Genomic DNA, 20,044 nt, shown 5'->3' with positions numbered 1-20,044 from the left:
AGATTTTCATTATCGTGAGAACGATGGCTTCCATTGCAACTTTTTCAGGACTAGAAAGCCTGCAGTTTTTATTAGCTTGTATTCCCCATCGATGATGTCACTGGAAGACGGTTTCTGAACTGCCCACAGCCTTCCTATGAGACGCAGTCGCCATTTTTTCATGATTATTAGTGAGGACCTATTATATGAAGATAGGTTGAAAAGTGGTGAAGTGGTCCTTTATCCTTTAACTTAACACAAAAACTATGCCTAAACCAAACCTTAGCCCTAACCTCACAGAAACAATGCCTCAACCTAACCTCAAAACCACGTCCACCTGGTCAAAACGCTGGGAAATGAGAGAGTCCGATGTGTGCAGATAGGTTGTAAATATACCAGCATGCTGCTGTCACAGGCTCAATAACCTGAACCAGGCAGGTTGCAGAGAGCAAGTGCAGATTGCAGTAATTATTACCATTAACCTACTGTATAGGTGAGTGTTTCAAAGAGCACCACTCCATTAGACACCAAGTAATGCTGGGTAGTCTACTGTGTGCACAGTGCACACCGCTGCCAACTTGCCAGCAAGGTGCTAACTAGGTGCAACTTCCCATTGACAGCTCATTCATCCAAACAGAAAGGTCCTATCTGATTGTATTGAACAACGTCAAACTCACCAACATTGCAGCTGTACGAAAAGCTTGAATTATCCTCTTTCTATCTGCAAAGTGTTTGTTTCATAAAAATCCACCGTAGACATGTTATGAGCTACTTCCTGTCAAGAAGTTCCTTGCAGAGGATTATTTTTCAGTGTCAGTTTGGAAGCGCTCGCTTTCACTAAAGCACTAAAGCTGCCTCCTGCATTATGTGCAAATTCAAAACGGGTGGTTCAACGAGCACTTCCAAACTCCAACACTTAAAAAAAAAAGTAATTTCTTGACAGGAGTAGTTCATAATATGTCTACAGTGGGTCATTATGAAACAAACACTTTGAAGATAGAAAGAGGATAATTCAAGCTTTCCGTACAGCTGCAATGTTGGTGCGTTTGACGTTGTTTAATACAATCAGATAGGACCTTTCTGTTTGGATGAAAGGACTGTCAAAGTCGGGAAGTTGCACCTAGTTAGCTCCTTGCTGGCAAGATGGCAGCGGTGTGCATAGGTCAATTTAACTGCTCTGTGTAACTCACACCTGCAGTATATCTTCACTTTTCAGTGAAGAATCACAGTATAGAAACCGGTCAAATAAGTGAAAAGATATACATATAATTGTGTAGTTGCATCAATTCAAAGTGTCAAAACGGAATGCCTTTAATTTGCGTGAAATTAAGGGGCGGTCTATGACTGAAACAGATAGACCCCCTTGTCGTTTGTTTACTCTCTTTGTACCAGCTGGTCCCAAACACCAGGGCTTAATTTGAGTTGAAGCTCTGATTCAAGTTGGCCTCAGTCCTGTGTCTGTGGGCCAAGTCATGGCTTGCTCCTAGTGATGATAATTAGAATCGGTTCAGTAAAAAGATTTGTTCAAATTATTCCTTCTGTGTTTGACCGGAGCTGCGCCTGTGTAGTCCCACTCATTGAACTGAAACGCAGTCAAACATTCAGATCAACTCGTTCAGGTCGTGAACCAAGAATTTGTCTGCATGGATACACACAGTCACTGAGTGAGACACCACCTCCTCCGCCCAGTGAACGAGAAAAGCCGTTACATTCACTCACTCAAGACATTTCATTCGCAAGGACAAACAGAGCCCGTCCTAGTCCTCCTCAAGGAGCTCAATAATTGGCTAATAATGGCTTGTATTTCAGTCCAACGAGTAAACCATATTTTCAGCTAATCAATTTCACAGCTTGATACTCAGTCTGCTAGTATTTGTGTAGATAGTTTTTTTAGGTAGTATATTAGTTCAGTTCATTCACCCAAAAGATTAGTTATATTGAGTGAATCGTTCAGCAACAATACAACAGTTATGGATGAAAAGAAGAGATAGAGAGGAAGAGTGAGAAGTTTCATTGGCAAGATGTCTAATTAGAACAATTATCTTTGCGTTTTCATATCTGTTGCAATTATTTTAATTGTGACCCTCAAACTGGGATGGATGTGTTGAAAAGGCAATTTCTGTAATTGTAGAGACTGGGGTTTTTTCCATCCTAGTTTTGTAAGTCAATGTCCTGCTAAAATCTCCACATTAATTTCTCACCATAATGGTTTTGTGGTTTTTTGGTAGTTAAGAAACATAAGCTATGGAAATTAGTTTGGCAAATCCCAAAGATACATTTGGCTACAGTTTAGTATTTTAAAGATTTGCTTGGGAGGACGTTTTAAAAACTTTCACTCGGTTTAGTGTGTTCAACATTTTACCTTAGAGGATTGGACAGTTACTACTAAATATGTAATGATGACAGTTATTATGTTTTGTGGACAGGGTTGGCGTTCACTTGCTAATATCATGCCAATTGTCATCTCTCCATGTGAACAGGTGTCCATCGCAGGGCAGCCAGGAGGGGTGGAGGCAGCTCGATCCAAAATAAGGGTGAGTGTCGATTCATAAATGGCAGCCTTGTTTCACTTGATTTTGTCATTGATTTGTATCAATGCTAGTTGGAGTATTTTTTGTAAGTCTTTATAATACTGTAGATTTCCATCTATTCTAGGGTAGCTTTAGGGTTGGTTCCCACTGATAGTTGCTGGGTCACTGTGTGAATTGGTGATAATGGGGTCATGGCTCATACAACAGAGAAGGGAGAGGAAGTTCAAGGTTGCAATGTTCAATTGGCCGGGGAGAAGATTGGACTGACCTCACTCAGACCTATCAGCTTTTCATAAGCCAGACAGCATTCTATGCCCCGACCTCGCCAGCGCTCCAGAATGATCCATTTCCAGTTGTATGGCCAGACACATCCCCTCCACCACAGTTCCGCTGGACCAGTTTGGGTCTGACTTCCAGTCCTCCTGCCAGCCTTAACCCAAAGCTTGAGCTGGAGCCTCTTTACCTTTTTAGCAGGATGCCAATCCCCAGATAGTGATTTGCTAGAATTTCCCCTAAAACAACAGTTAGACTCAGCCGTGGCCCCGTTTACAGTGGCATCTCTTTGCCCATTCCCCAGACTCTCCTCCAGAGCCATTCTCAGTCTCTACCTCAGCCCAGCCACGAGTCTCGGCCCCAGCTCTGTGGCTGGAGGAGTTTTCCACTCTCGCAAGCCTCCTCAGCCCGGAACTCCACATTTCACCACCGCAACAATTCCCCTCAGTGAACACAAACTTCCAATAAGCAGTGACCAAAACTAATAAGGCCCAGAGGGGGGAGAGAGAGTGAGTGAGTGAGTGAGTGAGTGAGTGAGTGAGTGTGTGTGTGTGTGTGCGTGTGTGCGTGTGTGCGTGTGTGCGTGTGTGCGTGTGCGCGCGTGTGTGTGTGTGTGCGTGCATGCGTGCGTGTGCAGCTCCAGCCCCTGTGAAACTAAATGAAAATTCAGGATATGTACTGTATGTGTGACAGAGAGAGGGCGTGTGTGGTATTGTCGGTGAAAAAAAGATGCATGTTTGTGGTGCACACTGGGATACCTATGCTTAAAGCATATTTTCAAAAGCAACAAGTCACAGCCAAATTGGAACTGGAAACTGGAAAACAAAGCAAAACACATAAAAACGGAGCAACTACTGCTGTTGTAGAAAGGGGGCTTAAAAAGTAAGCTGTTCAGAACCGCACAGATTGTTCATGCTGTCCAAAGAACACACAGCCAGCGGATGAAGTGGGGCGGATCAAAGGAAAGTTCAACCTGGCCTCTTTCCCTGGACTCAGAAGAAGCTGACCCCAGTCCACTTTACCCAGCTACTCATTGGATTATCCTTATGCTGTTCCCCCCTGTCCGTTTTTACTACACATTCCTTGCCATTAGTCGACACACTCCTAGCTCTTGATATACAGTATAATCTGCATCTCTGGCCAGGCCAGGAAGCTGGTGTCCTTGACTTCAGCAAGGGGTAAGGCGGCTGGGTACACTGTATTTATTAACAAATGTACTGCTTCTGACGGAATGTTCCGCCAATTGGAATCCAACCGGCAACTGCTTGTGGCGTAACGTTCCGTCTGATAAGCTTTATTATTGATATCAAATCATTGATCGCTGATATATATATATATTTTTTTTCTTTCTTTTTTTTTTTGCTTGTCCTTTCCTTCTTTAGCGGATTTCACAACCACACTGCCGTTAACCTCCCTTTATACAGGCTGACTAAAAAGCTGAATAACTCGAAATCTACGGAGCTCTCCATGGTTTGGATAAAACGCGCGATGTTCGGAGGTCTTTACTGATTATCCGGTGGTCTAGATGGGAACATTGGCGCTTTCTAGAGCAAGGATGGCTTCATTTTAGCTCGCTATAGTGCTGCCAGAATTGGCCAAAAATGTTTGAATATTCCTTTTAAAACACCATGTGGGTTCGGAATGATTCGAACGGCTCAAATGTCGAATTTATATAATTTTAATATAAAATATTGCAGCCTAATATGCAGTAAAACTTTCTCTTTTCTTTCTCTATATTCGCCGGTCCTGAATCGGCTTCAGTTGGTGCTGAGAAATGCGCTCTCTTGTGAGATAATTTGAATGATTCATAATTATCTTAATAGCCTCATTTTTGTTTAATGGTTTAGTTTAGATACAATTTGGAGAACAGAGACGCATCGCCCCAACGATGTGCACATCGTGCGGTGCGCTGCTGTGATAGAAGAAGTTCTTACCTCGACATGAAAGGGGAAATAATCAAAGCAATAGCAAGCAATGCATGTGTTTTTGGTTTAAATCAAATTAAGGTAGGCTATAAGATAAATGTGTCACAGAGGGAGCTTTCCCGCGATAGACAAGAATCCATGCATAGTTTTTACATCGTGTTGTCTGTCGGGTCATCGAGTCCCACTGTAAACTGTCTGTCTTGAGTGCTTCACTACCAGATGAATCACCGTTTCGGCTTGACCTGACATTGTGTGATTAAACATGTGTGCTTTATACGGCGCAAGTTAAAGTCTAAACTGCCTAGCAACTCCTCCAAGGCTTCCGTGTCACTGTGGTCTGTGTTAAGTTTGTTAACCCTCCCCATGGTGTTAACAACAGGCAGGCAGAGTGGAGCGGTGCGAGGCAGCTGATTTATTCTTCATTGTGTGCCGGTGTCGCATGGCAAATATAACTAATCTACAAGCTCACAAAGCGTTGCATCAACGACGTATTTTAACTTTTAACTCAGCTCTCGTTTACCCACGGCACCGTTGTATGATTAAAAAGCTTAGGGGAGGAGGGCCACCCAGCTGCATTACTATTGTAGGGGAGACTTCTGCCTCTGACTGAGGGATCTGTGATCTCACGAGACAAGCCGCCGATTAACATTACGTGGCCCAAACATTTTTATTATTTTTTTAAATTAGAACCTTAATTTTAAATATTCAGTTATTCATTTATTTATTTTTCGTTCGAATATGGAATATTCATTGTCAGCACTACGTAGCTCGCTAGCATTGACGCTATTTATTTAGCATCTAAGATGGCCGCCCAAACAGGATGTGAGTCCAGCATGTGTTACATTACAAATGGCTCGGCAGTATGTGGTTGGCTCTGCGTCCATCTGCCGTGCATTTGATGCGTTGAATGCCATTCCCTGTTATTCCCACCTCGGTAAACCCTTCTCCGCCCAGGCCTTCTCACCACTCAGCTCTTCCACACGCCCCCTACTGCTCTGCCCATGCACGAGCCGCTAACCGACCATACCACCCCCCACCACTCACCACTACACCAGTCCTACCTTTTATCCAAATACCTGGTTGGCGGCTGTGTTCTGGCCCACGCGTTCACTCATCACCCAAGCTGTGTTACTGGACCATGCTGTGGCCAAAACCCCAACGCCCACACCAGACCTGTGCTGTTGAGTGCCTGGGCACTCAGCACTCTCCCCATGTCGCCATGACCACACAAACATGGAGCCTGCACATTGCACTGCTCAGTGCCAGCTAGGCACTGAGCAGCTGCTGCTCCACCAGGCCTGCCAGCCGGCGTTTGGTACACAAGACGCTATCCCAGAGAAGTCCTATCTCTACACGTTCATGCTAAATCGATAATGGTGTGTTCCACTAAACACATTAATTGGTTTTGTAATACCTGTATACTGTATATACAGTACCTGTATACTGAACCACTGTATACTGTGCTAACAAAACTTAGAATTTGACTGTTATAGGCCTATTTAAGGAGCTGAATGTGTTTGACGTTTTAAGAAAATGCTAAGAAATGCTTGAATGTGTTTATTAGTTTGTAGATACTGTATCATTGTGGTATGCAACCTTGAAACAACCTACATTATCACTGCAAAGCATAATAAGAAAGATGTAGCCTCTGAATTGGAGGGTACTTTACAGAAAATGCATGCTTAAATTTTACTTTTGCAAAAGTACAAACACTGCATAATAATCACAGTGGATGGAAACCAGTGGGTTATTAGCACAAGCTTAAGGCATGCTGTGTGAAGGCAGGCTATAATTTCTACAAGGATTTTCTTTGAAGCTTATTCTGTCAGCATGTAGGTCTGCACCTATCGATTATGCGCTTATTTCTTCAACAAATATTCATGAACAATGGATATTTTGAAATGGAGGTTTTATAATCGATATTTATAATCGATGTAGTCTGATTCATTTATTTTTACTGTCCATTGTACAACGATGTCATGTAAAAATAACAATGACAGCTTATACAGTAGATCTGCTATTTTCAGTATTTTATTTAGTTTGATTAACTAACGACCCCTAGTAGCAAGTGATGCCAATTACCAACTGTTCCTGTCATCCATTGAATTCAATTGAGGCCTGACTTTTTTCGGTAATTTGCCATTACACAGTAACGGGCCCATTTGAGTTAAAATTGTACACTATCTGATTTACAAATGGATGAATAAACAGGACTTTACTGTATATATCGGTGCTTTTATATTGGGAGCGCAATTTGTAGTCAGCAGAGGGAGTGTTTGTTTTGTGAGTATCTTGTTCTTGTCCTCCTTGGTTTAGGTTAAGAGTATATAACACTATAACAGTATATAACAGTGTGTGGTTAATCCTGGGTGGCCCCCGGACCACATCCTCCTGCATGGCTCCCTTAAAACCAGGGGTGGTTGGTTTACGGCGGGCTTATCCGCTCGCTGCACTACAGTACAGATGTCGGGATTCCCCCCTTTTAAGGGTCTGCCTATAGTGCGCTCAGAGGGTCCCAGGTATGTCGGCCTTTTTGGAGGTGCAGAGTCGCATGCGTCTGCATCTAGTCATCGGCTCATGCGAGGGATTCTCCCGGGACTACCCTCGAGCGCTCGCAGGGCTGGAACTCATCGGGAGGTGATGAGAGTTCGGTTCCACTGCCTTTTGCCTCGCAAACGTTTTCGTTCCTCCCCGTCTCTCTCACTCTTGTGGCGCGCGCGCGCGTGTGTGTGTGTGTGTGTGTTCTTTTTGGTACAGTTTTTTTTTTTTTACCCTTTGCATTGAATATGTGGCTTATATCTTCCAGGTAGACCCTTCTTAAAAAGCTGATGTCAGCTTCTCTGTAAATCCACCTCCTATTCATCCTTCATTCAGCGCCCCGAGTCCCGCTGTTCTGCTGATGCTTTCTGCGTTTATCCTGCGTGCTGACCTAAATTTTCTCGAGCCCTTACAGTGCGAGCGCTGAAACGTGATATGAATGTAGGGCCGAGCACATATGGGACTGATCAGGAATGCATTTCTTTGGTCAGAGCAATTCATGCTGCTTGCCCTTCACTGGCAGCCAAAACCATAGTGGCGCTGTGCCCGAGAGTCAGTGTTTGGATAACACTGTGTCTGTGTGTATGCGTGCACGAGAGTGCGTGTATGCGTGCATGAATACAAGTATTTACGTCTTGGAGAGAGAGAAAGAGAGAGTGTGTGTGTATACTGTACTCTCTTTCCAATGAAACTGCGTATGGGTGTGTACATTTGTGTGTGCATTCCCTCCCACATGTGTATGTGTATGTATGAATGTCCCAGAAAGGCCCTCTGGTCTTCATCTCCTCTGAAGGACTAGCGTGATCTACTGTAAATGCTGTGTTCATTCTAACAACTCAGCCGCCTGTCGCAATTGTGCGTCGGTAGCCACGCAACTTTTGCAGTATGATGTACTGCCGTTCACATTATGAACAGTCTCACACCAAACAGGCCGTGGGACTGACACAGTATACTGTGTGAGTTGGTTTTAGCGTCTCTGTCTCCAAAGTGACGATGCCATCATGTCGTTGCATGTTTCGCGTGATGGAGGGTCTGGTGTTTTGTTTCTGGCACCTCCCGTCGATGTGACCGCTCGGGATTTATTTGACTCGACATGTTTTAGAGACACGTTCTGCTGCTCGCCGCCGAAGGGAGCCGTGTTATGTCTGCACGTGGAATACATGCATGATGTGTCAAGAAACCACCCATCACCGCTTCCCCACATGTGTTTTTACTCTGTTCTCTGAATGGTGTTAATCACAAGCTTGCTTTAGGACAAGGTGGTACAGGCTACTGGGTGTGTAGCTGACTGTGCTGTCTTATCGGAGCTGTCTGTACGGTGTCTGGTTGGGACATTAATACAGTATGTGAGGTGCCCATATTTATGCACTATTCAAATCTTATCAGCAGCACTAACAGCGCAGTGGCTGGCAAGGTACTGAGGATATTCCACAGCACTCTGTGTCATGTGGTTCATTTGTTGATAAATGTATCGTATCCCCCTCTCTACATATCACGTTGTCTCTCTCTACTCTCTCCATCTCTTTGTCTATTTATTTTATCTGCCACACACCTACAGTATGTCTCTCTGCACACCTCTCTACCTTGATTCAAGAATCAAGAGGGTTTATTTGCCACTCACTCATACAGGTACAAGCAGCGAAATATGAAGATGTGTTCCCACCGAAAGTTAAAATATATGTTCTAGTTGCATTGCCGTTCGATGCTCGTTCAGCAAAGTTGGGTCTTTGTGTTGACTTTGTATGTAACTGTGCCGCTCGAACAAGCATTTTATCATTCAGTGGTGTAAATGAGTCCATTTGATGAGGGCTAGGTGCACAGAAAAATGACATACCAAAAATCTCAATCGTTGCCAAAGATTTATTTCAAAGGTTTCCAAAAAATAAGGTTCAAAATTAATTTTTCATGAAAAATACTCACAAAAACAAAATATAACTTCCAAAAAAAGTGAAAATAACAAACTTACATGATATTATGCTTAAATTCAAGCACCCAGTCTGGACATTACAAGTCCTAACACTGTACTAGGGCAGAGCTTCCCATACCATCTGTCTAGAGACAGGTTTCCCCAAAGCATTCACTTACAAATCTAGTGAACATGTAACACAGAAAACATTTCCCAACCTTTACAGTATACTTGTCAATACTAAAGTAATTAACAAACCAGGTTTTAAACAACCCGTCTCGTTGCAATCATACTAAATAGTATGTATTGCCAGACACATGCACCCCTGCAACATGGTGCAACCCAATTTGAATCCTCCACCTATAAAAGGAGCAGTGGATTCAGTGGTGACTCTTTTGTGAAACTTTGACCAGGAAATGAGGGTGTGAGTAGTGGGTGTTTGACAACATAGTAATGATAATACTTAAACTGTTGGACTTTGAAAGGAATAAAAGTATGTTTGACCAACCAATTGTCTCTGTCCAAATTATGAAACGAAATGAATGAATATATGCATACAAAACTGTAGAACAAGTCAAGATCAACTGATTGCTAACTTAGCCTGCATGCATAGTTAGCAAACTGTTTGATAATGACTGAATACTGACATGTGGGAATGCTGAGTATGAAATGAGGTTATGCCAAACAGAAAATGAAAAACAATTAAACATGTGTGGCTCAAGAGGAAAAGTTAGAAAGCATGCTGTCTTTATCACAAGTGGGAACGCACCTTTAGTGTTGGCTGTAGCATGTTCTGCAAGACTGTCTAACAAAAGCAATAAAATATGCACAAGATTACAATAGAGATAATACTGGACAACAACAAAAAATAAAGTAAGTAATTAAGTAAGTAAAGGTAAAAAATTGCAGGCAGGAGTGGACACATTTCTACTGTAGCTCTGTGGACACATTTCTACTGTAGCTCTGTACATTTGTGCATTAAAGATGTTCTCCTCTTCATCATCCACTCAAACTGCCTCTCCTTCCTTCTCCCTCCTCCCCTCATTGTTCCCAGGAGCTGCTTCCCCTGGTGCTGTCGTTCGAGCTCCCGGCCATCGTACAGCCCGACCCCGGTTCCCCCACCGTGCAGCACATCTCCCAGACCTACAACCTCACTGTGTCCTTCAAGCCCCCAACGCGCCTCTACGGGACCACCGGCGTGGTGCGCGGCTCGCAGAACAACACCACAGCCGTCAAGGTGAGCAGGGTCTTGTACAGGAAATTAAAATGTCAGTCATCTGGTTCAACATCTTTTGTGGCCCGATTATTAAACAGCCAGGCGTGACCGATGTTTTGTGCTGTTTTGGGCGTGGACGTTATGAATCCTAAGATAAACCAGACGCTTGGCTTTTTAGTGAAGTTTTAAGCATTTTTATTAAAGCATGATTCATGTGCAGTCGCAACCGATTTAATCGATTGAATGAGAAGACAGGGTTCCTTGACTTCCAAGTTGGGATTCCATTCCTCTCTCCTTTCCTCCACCCTTTAGTGTGGCTAGCCGCATACAAGGGAGGTTTCTCTAAACAGCAGCGTTTCAAGGCCCACCGACACCGGGCGCTCCTCCTCGCTTCTTTGCAATAACCCACCTCATTACCTCCAGCACCTCAGGAGATGGCCGAGAAATGCGAGGTGGCTTGTAACAGATGGGCCGTGAGTTCAGCGCGCCCCGCTGTGAGGTGCTACCTTGAGCGGCACATTTGAACGGATCCCTGTTACTGTTCTATGTCTGATACATGCTGGAGCTGCTCACACAGTCAAATCCTCTGTGTTTATTTATCCATTTTTAACTCTGAGAGCGTACACCGTATACACATGTCAGGGCTGTCGTGATTACGAATTGAAGTTGACGATTGATTGTTGCAAATAATTGCGATTAAACAATTTAATTGTGTTTTGTAAATTGAACATTGGAATGTTACAATTTCTAACAGTATTTCTGTTTGCCTTTTATAGGCTTTGTAATTTCAAATTGCACAGGGCAGATATGACACATAACTTAAATATAGCAGTTTTATATTGTTTTCTTTCCAAAACATTTCCAAAATAGCATAAGTAGTTCAGCTTGAAGTGAAGTGAAGCTTGTAGATCTGCTATATCTTCTATAAAAAAAAAATCAACATGGAAAAATAATTGCGATTATCTCAAATAATTGGGCCATTATGTAATAATTGTGACAGGCCTAACAAATGTTACTACTGTCAATGGACCCTTACGGATCCATTTGGTTACATTTGTAAACTCTCAGAGTTAAATGAACTCTTCAGAGTAAAATTGTACTGTACTGTGCTCAACTCTTCTGCTGCTTCTGTGTGTGCATACGCACGCACCCACCCACGCACGCACGCGCACACACACACACACACACACACACACACACTTACCGTACTTCACTCTGGCATCAGAATTGTGTATATTTTAAAGCCTGCCCTAGAGCCTTCTCTGGGTGCCAACAAAACTCAGACCCCCCTCAAACCCTCCTGTTTAACTACTGACACACCCAGACTACATGGACCTCCCATGACCTTTGCAACGCTGTCTGTGTGTGTGTGTGTGTGTGTGTGTGTGTGTGTGTGTGTGTGTGTGTGTGCGTGCGTGCACACGCATGCATATACATTCATGAAGTGTGTGTGTGTGTGTGTGTGTGTGTGTGTGTGTGCGTGCGTGTGTGCGTGCACACGCATGCATATACATTCATGAAGTGCGTGTGTGCGTGCGCACGCTGCACGGTTTCTTGCTTGTGTGTGAGTGAGTTTGTGGTAGGTCTAAGGGTTCAGTCAGCATTAGGACACTGGCCAGATCCGGGCCCAAGGGATTAAGAGAGTATGCGTGCTATGTTATGTGGTGATGGGAGACCCTTTGAGGAGTGCCAAAACCACTGTGGATTGCTGCGCTATGCTGGCCTCTGTCTTTTGTGGACTCTGTAGCTCCTCGTACAGTACATACGAAATGGCTCTTCTATAGGCCATGTGATTGCTTGCAGAGGCACAACAGAGACAGTGAGGAATGGAAGCCGTTCAGCCGGCCAGGCCATGGTAGGCGGAAAAACCAATAGTTTCCACTGGTTTTTATAAGAATCACTGGTGTTTGTTCGGGAGACATCTGCCCTTATTTTCCCCCCATAATTTACTAATTTAAGTTGAAATGATGGTATTTTGTGTATCATTGTGCATTTTTTTTAAAGTTCTGACATTGAGCAGTACAGCCAGCCATGGAAATGGTCTGCATTTCTATAGCACATTCATCCAACGTGCGAGTTTACAAAGTGTACCACACATCGACGACAATGGAGCTCAGGATCGAACCAGAAAGCTTTCAGTTTCAGTTCCCAAGCGGCTACTGTTTTATTATATATATTTTTTTTTTTTGTGTATCTATTCTCTGTACCGTATGTAACCTACTCTGGTGTAGAACACATTACATAAGGTCTTTCTATCCACCAGTCTCATAATTCACAGGGAATGCCAGACCTGCTGTTTCTGGTTTATATCTGTGGCATTATTAGTACAATGTGCCTCTCAGCATGTCTCAATATAACGGTTGGTTATAGTGTTCATCTTAAGAGTTATGAGGGGCAACTTGCCTGACGTTGTTTGGACTACTTTGTAGAGCACATCCAAAGTTGATTTAAAAAAGCCGGTCAATCGGGCCGTAGTCTTTGCCAATCCGAAGGCCTCGTACAAAACAGTTCAATGCGATTCATTACACTTTATGTTGTGTCACCTATTTCACGACGGTCCGTCTTTCTTCTCCAGAGAGGCACAGCCATGCTGCTGGAGCACCTGGCCGGCAGCTTGGCCAGCGCCATCTCGGTCAGCACCCACCTGGACATAGCGCCCCAGCACCACCTCTTCATGATGGGCCGCAACGGTAGCAACATCAAGCACATCACCCAGAGGACGGGGGCACAGATCCACTTCCCAGACCCCAACAGCCCCCAGAAGAAATCCACCGTCTACATCCAAGGAACCATCGAGTCTGTCTGCCTGGCACGCCAGTACCTCATGGTATGATTTATTCTTTGTGTGAGTGTGTGTGGCCATTAGTGTGTTTATTTATCGTTAGCCACTTGGTAGGGAACATTAGCTTTCACTGCCCAGCGTCATTGGTCTTGTGGTTGAGGGTACAAAACCAGTCCGCAAGAAGGCTAACTTGTATCAACAGTAATCTATACGGGTCGCGTATAGCTTTAGATTCCTCAGGGTTTGTGGTGACCATAATGGCCCCTATTGTCTGTGTAACATCAACATGGTGTGTGTGAATGATGCGTGGGTTCTGAAAAGCTAACCCATTTGGTTTTCAAAAGTGAACCATGATTGGCTTTAAGGGTTTCGAATGGCCTTGGGGCACGATTTGCTTGGCCATAATCATGCTGCTGAAATGTCCATATTATAATTTAGATGAATAACGATCTCTATGTAACTCAAGGTTGCCCTGCCTAGATGTACGGTATAGACAACATCTCGTGCAAGTGTGTGCATATTTGTGTCAAACTTGACGAGAGCCAAATGAATACTGTCCGTATACAATTTTTTCTGAATGGTAATTTCTGCGCGGTTGTCCCTGTCAGTGATTTATGGGTCAGCCCATTAACACTGACGCATCGGGCCAAGGGTGGACGGGGGTTAGGCTTCTCGCATATAGATCTCTGTTTCTTCAAATTGCTGTTGCGGTCATTCTCCGCATTGTTGCCCCTGACCACAGAGACTGTTCTTATCTGAATAACTCACAAGAATAATCAACCATGTGGCTTTCAAAAATGTGTAAAAAGGACGGCCGCTTAATTATCTTTGGCCAGAAGCTTCTGCTGAGCTGGTGCATTTAAAACATCACGGCTATAAACATCTTTGGCCCAGTGGAGAGCAATAATGTGGGGCAGTAATTCTACTAGGACTGTCTTCTCTTTGTCTGCGGTCTCCCTTTTTTGGCCCCGAAAGACATTTGGCAAATGCCAAAGTCGTATCAGTAAACATGACTTTCTCCCGTTTTGGTCTGGAAGTGGGACACACAAGAAGGGGGCCTCTCGCTTTCCTGCCTGGCCGAGGGAAAAAAAATGAGGTGATGTGACGTGCATGAATAGTAGGAAGGGACAGGAGAGAGTGGAAAAGGGGGAAGGAGTAGCAGAAGATGGGCGCAGAGAGAAGAGAGCACAGGAAGGAACAACAGAGGAGATCATATTAGATTTAGTGGAGTCAGTGTGTGAGAGGAGGAGAGGGAGGATAGCTTAGGAGCAGAGAGAGGAGGGCATACAGTACATGTTGAGCTTAGGGGCAGAAGGAGGGAGCAGAGAGGTGTGTACACGAACATAAAATAATGGGGAGAGAGCGGCTTTCCAGGAAAGAGTGAAAGAAAGCAGTAGATCTAGAGGAGGCGGTGGGGTCTCTGCCAGACTGGTACTAGATCATGGTTCCCTGTCAGTACCAGCCTGGCCCTGCTCTCTGCTAATTACACACAACTGACGATCACAACGCTGTCCAGCAGCTCTGCCCAAACATACAGATGTCTGTGGTCCGTGCGGTGGTGATCATCTAAAACAGATTGCTCTCGGAGGAATTTCCCAAGCTGCGTGTGGGGGGCGCGGGTGAATCTTATTTTTGGTGGTGCAACCACTCCAAGGAACAATGTCCGTGTTCACCTATGTGTCCGCCTATGTGTCCGCCTATGTGAAGTTAATGAGCACCAGTATGACTATTAGTACCAGTAGGGGCGCTGTTGTGCCAGAAACAGAGAGAGAGATAGTGCTGCACTGTTGCCTGCTAATGAGAGAGAGGGAGGGAGGGGGGTGGGGGGGGGAGTTGCAACACTCAGTTCACACGGGTGTGATTTTTATTTGTACAATCAACATGGAGGTCTGCAAATGTTTTTTGATGAAGACTGCATCTTGCTGATGTAGGTGTGTGTGTCTGTGTCTGTGTCTGTGTCTGTGTCTGTGCATGCGTTTGCGCTTCCATAGGGCTGCCTCCCCCTGGTGCTGATGTTTGACATTAAAGAGGACATAGAGGTGGAGCCCCAGTGCATCACAGCCCTGATGGAGCAGCTGGACGTCTTCATCAGTATCAAGCCCAAGCCAAAACAGCCCAGCAAGGTATGGCACCGAGCCCCGCATTCATACGGCACTAAGTGTTCCCAGCTCTCGGCAATGTGAAAACACTGCAGGCCCGTAGACTAGTTGTGTATGATTGTGTGCAAGAGCAGCCAAATGGTATTTTAAGTTGTGGGTCCTCGGAGACGACGTTGGAAAATCACTGTACGAGCGCATGAATTTTCTGATTTATAAAATCACTGACAGGGCTGCCATGATGTGCTTGTTTGGTATCGTTAACCAAAACACAACCCTGGCGTCCCTATTTTGGGCGTGTTATTATAGGCGGTATTCTTCTGAGATGTTCAAAGACATTTTTCAATCTAATTGTTTTCCGCTATTCTTCATGAGACAATGTATATGGCTTAATGTATAAGGCTTAACCCATTCTGACCTGAGATCAGATTCATACGAGGTTTCCGCCGGACACACACTGGTCTGATGAACCCATTCTGACCTGAGATCAGATTCTAAAAATGTCAGTCGCTCTTCGATTTTTCAAAAATAGCAGACCTACAAGCTCGTATCGCGCCACTCGGTGGCGCGATATGAGCTTGTAGATCTGCTATTTTTAAATAGCTAAAGCATAACATGATGCTGACACCAAAATGGGTGCCCGGTCAGAATGGGTTAAGTGGTTAATGTCCCGTAGTTTGGAAGATATTACGACTTTCTACCTTTTTGAATTTACGGTAGGCGCACCTGTGCAATAATCAACACCCATCATCAACGTACTGCCTGGCCTAATCCTGACCACCTTTTACCAGGTGTGGTGTCCCTTGGCCTTCGCCAAAAGCTGGTGTTTAGGTGCCAGGATAAACAGTGACCCATCCCAGAGCTCCTCTAGAACCCTTCACTTTAACATTTTAACGAGGTGACAGCGGTAATCCAACAGTGCTTTTTCCAAATGCACGCAGTTTGCCGCCGGGCTCCTGGTGCTTTGGCAGACCAATAAAGCAGGGCGTGGAGGCAGAAGCAGAGAGACGGATCGTGACTGGAATTCATTTGGCTGGGGTCTGGACCCTGGCAAGATGCAAGGAACCCAGACTTGATTTGTGCATTTGTGTTCGATTTTCTTTTTATTTGATGTTATTTAGGAAATGGCACAGTTTATGGTAATGCCGGCCTGAAACTGTAGACTGTTGAGTCCGAGTTCCCCTCAATTTCTCACGCCATAACTGAATTGCGGCCACCACTGGAACATGCATAATTTTTCTCCCTCTGACCTTGTGTAACTGTAAATATTGCCTAATATTCTCAACACATCTCACATCGCTGAGTGAGATGGATTTTTATGCAATTGATTAAGAAATACTTTTACTTTGCCCCCCGCCCCCCACGTCTCTCTCGTCTCCTGTCGTGGTTCTGTTTATCCTCCTAATCTGCACATGATTCCCTCTTCCTTCATTCCTCCCACCCCTTTCTGCTCCTTTTCCCCACTTTCACTCCCTGCCTTCCCTACCCTATCTATATCTCTCTCCAACTCCTACCTTCACCTCTATCTTCCCGCCCTCCTTTTTTTCTGTTTCTCTGCAACTATTGCTCCCTTATCAATCCCTTATCAACCTCCCTTGTTTTCTATAATTTTTTCACTTCCCTGGATCAATTCCCTAACTTGCCACATACGACTCTCTCTGTCTTACTCTGCCTCTCTCTCTGTCCGTCTCTCTCTAGTCTGTGATAGTCAAGAGTGTGGAGAGGAACGCGGTGAACATGTACGAAGCTCGCAAGTTCCTCCTGGGCCTGGAGAGCAACGGGGTGTTACTCTCCTCCTCCCCGTCGTCATCAGTGAGCGCCACCAGCAACGGCCCGTCCCCATCCCTCATCTGCCCCGTTGGCCTGGACATCCTGGCCTCAGCTGGCCTGGGGCTCAGCACTCTGGGTAAACTCCTTATGTCTAAACTCAATGCAGTTTTCAGACTGCAGTTCTTTCACATTGGTCACCCTGTCACATTTATTTGACCTTGCTGCTACATTGTTCAAGAAAAGCGGGAGAGGACAAAGTCGTTTCTTTTGTTGTTTTTTTTGTTTCGTCCTTCCTAATCAAAAAAATGTTTTTGCGGGGGGAACTAATGTCCCCATCCATCAATGCCATCTCCACCTCTCTAGCAGTCACACACTCGAGACAGAATCTTCCGCCAGTGGTGGGAAATGTATCGATGATGTCTCCCTGCGAATGTGCCAGACTGTTCTTGTGGCTTGTTAGCCACTGCTTTGCTCTACAATGCACTAATCCTTTTTTACTGTTCTGACGCAGATCTCGTATACCAAGCTATGACTCATGGCACCGACGACTTCAAACGTTGTGCCGTACAGAGTTGTTTTCTCTGGGAAAACTTAGGTCATTGTGACAGTATGGATTTCATGCCCAGAAGCCTTCCTCGCATGTGAACATCTTTTGATCAGCCAACCATCACAATATAACCTTGGTGCAAATTTCATTCGCACTACAGTCTGATTTGAATCACGAGGGAGCATATGAATTACTGCAATAAACGGCTGTGTTTGTGGAGGAGTTTACCTGTCTGTCTGTAGAAATGACTTCAATGTGAAGGAGTTCGCCCGGTCCAGCCAAGATCAGCTCTTGCGAAATGTTCTTTTAACCCAATCCAAGCCATCCACGAGATATCTCAAGGAAAGCTATTATTACTATTGGCTGTCCACGAGAAACACGAGATTTGATGAAAAAGAAAAATATTTCAAAATATTATTGATACCTTTTTGTCAGGTAAAACCTGACTAATAAACGCTCATGAAATGTAAGCAACCTTTGCACGAACTAATTATACTGATCTGATTGGCCGCCTCGTCTGCTACGTCTGCCTCCTCTGTCTAAGCCAATTGGAGTGTAGTATGATTGCCTGCCTCCTAAGCTATGCCACACGCTCCGCGAAAGGGCAGATTTTCCGCACCGCTGCGAGCAAGCTTTACCACCAGCAGCCTCGAAGCGACGACAGTCAGCTGTTATGAGCTGGACAGCAGGGAAGCCACAACAAAACACAGTCATTGAACCACGCACAGAACGTCGGAAACGAACGCAAACAACGGTTGTGACACACAAACATACACGTTACTAAAATAATAATCGACAATGATAAACTGTCGAGGTGCGTTTCAATAGGTGTGCTTCTTCTTTGGAAGCATGACACTTAAATAAAGAATCAATCAATCATACTAATATGGGGGGACGGAGAACACAACGGAGACAGTGCCGCAAACAACGGCCGTGATGTGATGCGTGAGGTTGTGACACACAAACATTCATGTTAATAAAATAATAATCATACTATATATATTAGTCCGTTTTGTATTGACTTGATCATTGTTTGCAAACCGTCATGTCGGTTTATTGTCATTGTTTATTGTAAACTGTAAAAAGTGTCCTGTAAGTCCATATGGGCTGGGCTTCTTTGGAAGCCATACTGACTGAAGATCTGACAAGATCGAAACGTTGTCTTTTTTCAATAAAGTAATTCTTTACCAAAAGAAGGGGCCTACCTCCTTCCATAATTGCCTTATTGGCCCTGCACCCACTGTCGAGGTGCGTTTCAATAGGTGTGCTTCTTCTTTGGAAGCATGACACTTAAATAAAGAATCAATCAATCATACTAATATGGGGGGGAGAACACAACGGAGACAGCCCTCCTTTCACCTGACAAATATCACTATGTGATCATTTCTTGTTTTCGCTTCCCCATGCACAGGGTTATTAGTGTTTTTTCTGCTCAGAATGGGATAAAGTACCATGTTTGGGAGCTGATAAAACATTAATCCGAGCTCGTGCTAAGGAAATTAATCATCCACACGTTGGTACACAGCCTAGAGTGAGGCCCAAAAGGCCAATAGCAAGAGGTCCCAACTTTGCTTTACTTCCCGTATCTGTGTGACGTGGGCCTTTTTATGAGACGGGAAGCAGGTTGGAGTCTATTCATTTCCAATGGGAGATGAACGTGAACACAGCTTATGAACCATTCCTTAACGCCATGGTCTGAACTAAATACTGGACCGAATCATCACAAGGCACACAATATTTCCAAGATATTCATACTAAAATGGCTTCTTTTAGCGAGACAAATCAAGAGAAAATCTACTTTGTTGCTGGGATAAAGAAAGGTCGATAACAAACTCTCGCGAGATTTGAGAGGAGTCCGGAAGAGTCTCTCTGTCCATCTGCAATGTGACAGACGACACAGGGGGCACTGGCCCCATATTTAAGTTGAGAATATGTGGATAAAATGTGGATATTATAACGTGAATTGAATGGACATATTAAGTGAAATAAAACGTGTGTTCCAGTGCTTAATAATATAATTCCTCTAGTGGCTCCAATGAAGTTTGTGCATCTTCGTATCTTTGGTGAGGCTAGACTACAGATATGGAGGGCTATCACTTCCGGGTCGGTCGGATGTGGCTCTTCTTTTTTTTATATTTTTTTTATCCCACGATTTTGTAACCCATTTTTCACCCCTGTGTCAATCATCTAATGGTGATCCTGGGCTCTACACACCCTCCACCAACCTAGTCCCCATATATTGGGGACAAAGGGATAGCAACGGACTTGAACTCATGCTTCCTTCATGCCTGAGTGTCCAAGTTGCTCCTTTACACCTGCCAGGGGGGGAGTTTCCCTGGTTGGACGTAGCGCGTGGAAGGAACACGTTATTCCAACCAGTTCCTTTCCTCTCCATCAGGCGCCCCGGCTGGCCAGGGGGAGGCTCTTCTTCAGGGATGTGGCTCTTATTCTTTGCTTATGTCACGCATTTCACTGACACTA

At 44.5% G+C, this 20,044-nt stretch overlaps 1 protein-coding gene across 4 annotated transcripts in view; it reads left to right on the top strand.

Moving 5' to 3' along the window:
- Positions 1–20,044, top strand: part of bicc1a (BicC family RNA binding protein 1a) — a 92,092-nt gene that overhangs the window by 53,157 nt on the left and 18,891 nt on the right. For all 4 annotated transcript variants that reach the window (XM_083774856.1, XM_083774857.1, XM_083774855.1 and 1 more), the window contains exons 6-10: positions 2,460–2,513; positions 10,207–10,389; positions 12,944–13,195; positions 15,142–15,273; positions 16,945–17,152. In XM_083774856.1, coding sequence (XP_083630982.1) covers positions 2,460–2,513; positions 10,207–10,389; positions 12,944–13,195; positions 15,142–15,273; positions 16,945–17,152 — 829 coding nt within the window. The remainder of the gene's footprint in view (positions 1–2,459; positions 2,514–10,206; positions 10,390–12,943; positions 13,196–15,141; positions 15,274–16,944; positions 17,153–20,044) is intronic.

This window comes from Protomyctophum parallelum (assembly GCF_964188405.1).
Source record: "Protomyctophum parallelum genome assembly, chromosome: 10".
NCBI lineage: Eukaryota > Metazoa > Chordata > Actinopteri > Myctophiformes > Myctophidae > Protomyctophum > Protomyctophum parallelum.
Note: the sequence above shows the minus strand (reverse complement) of the source record. Positions and strands in the feature narration are given on the sequence as shown.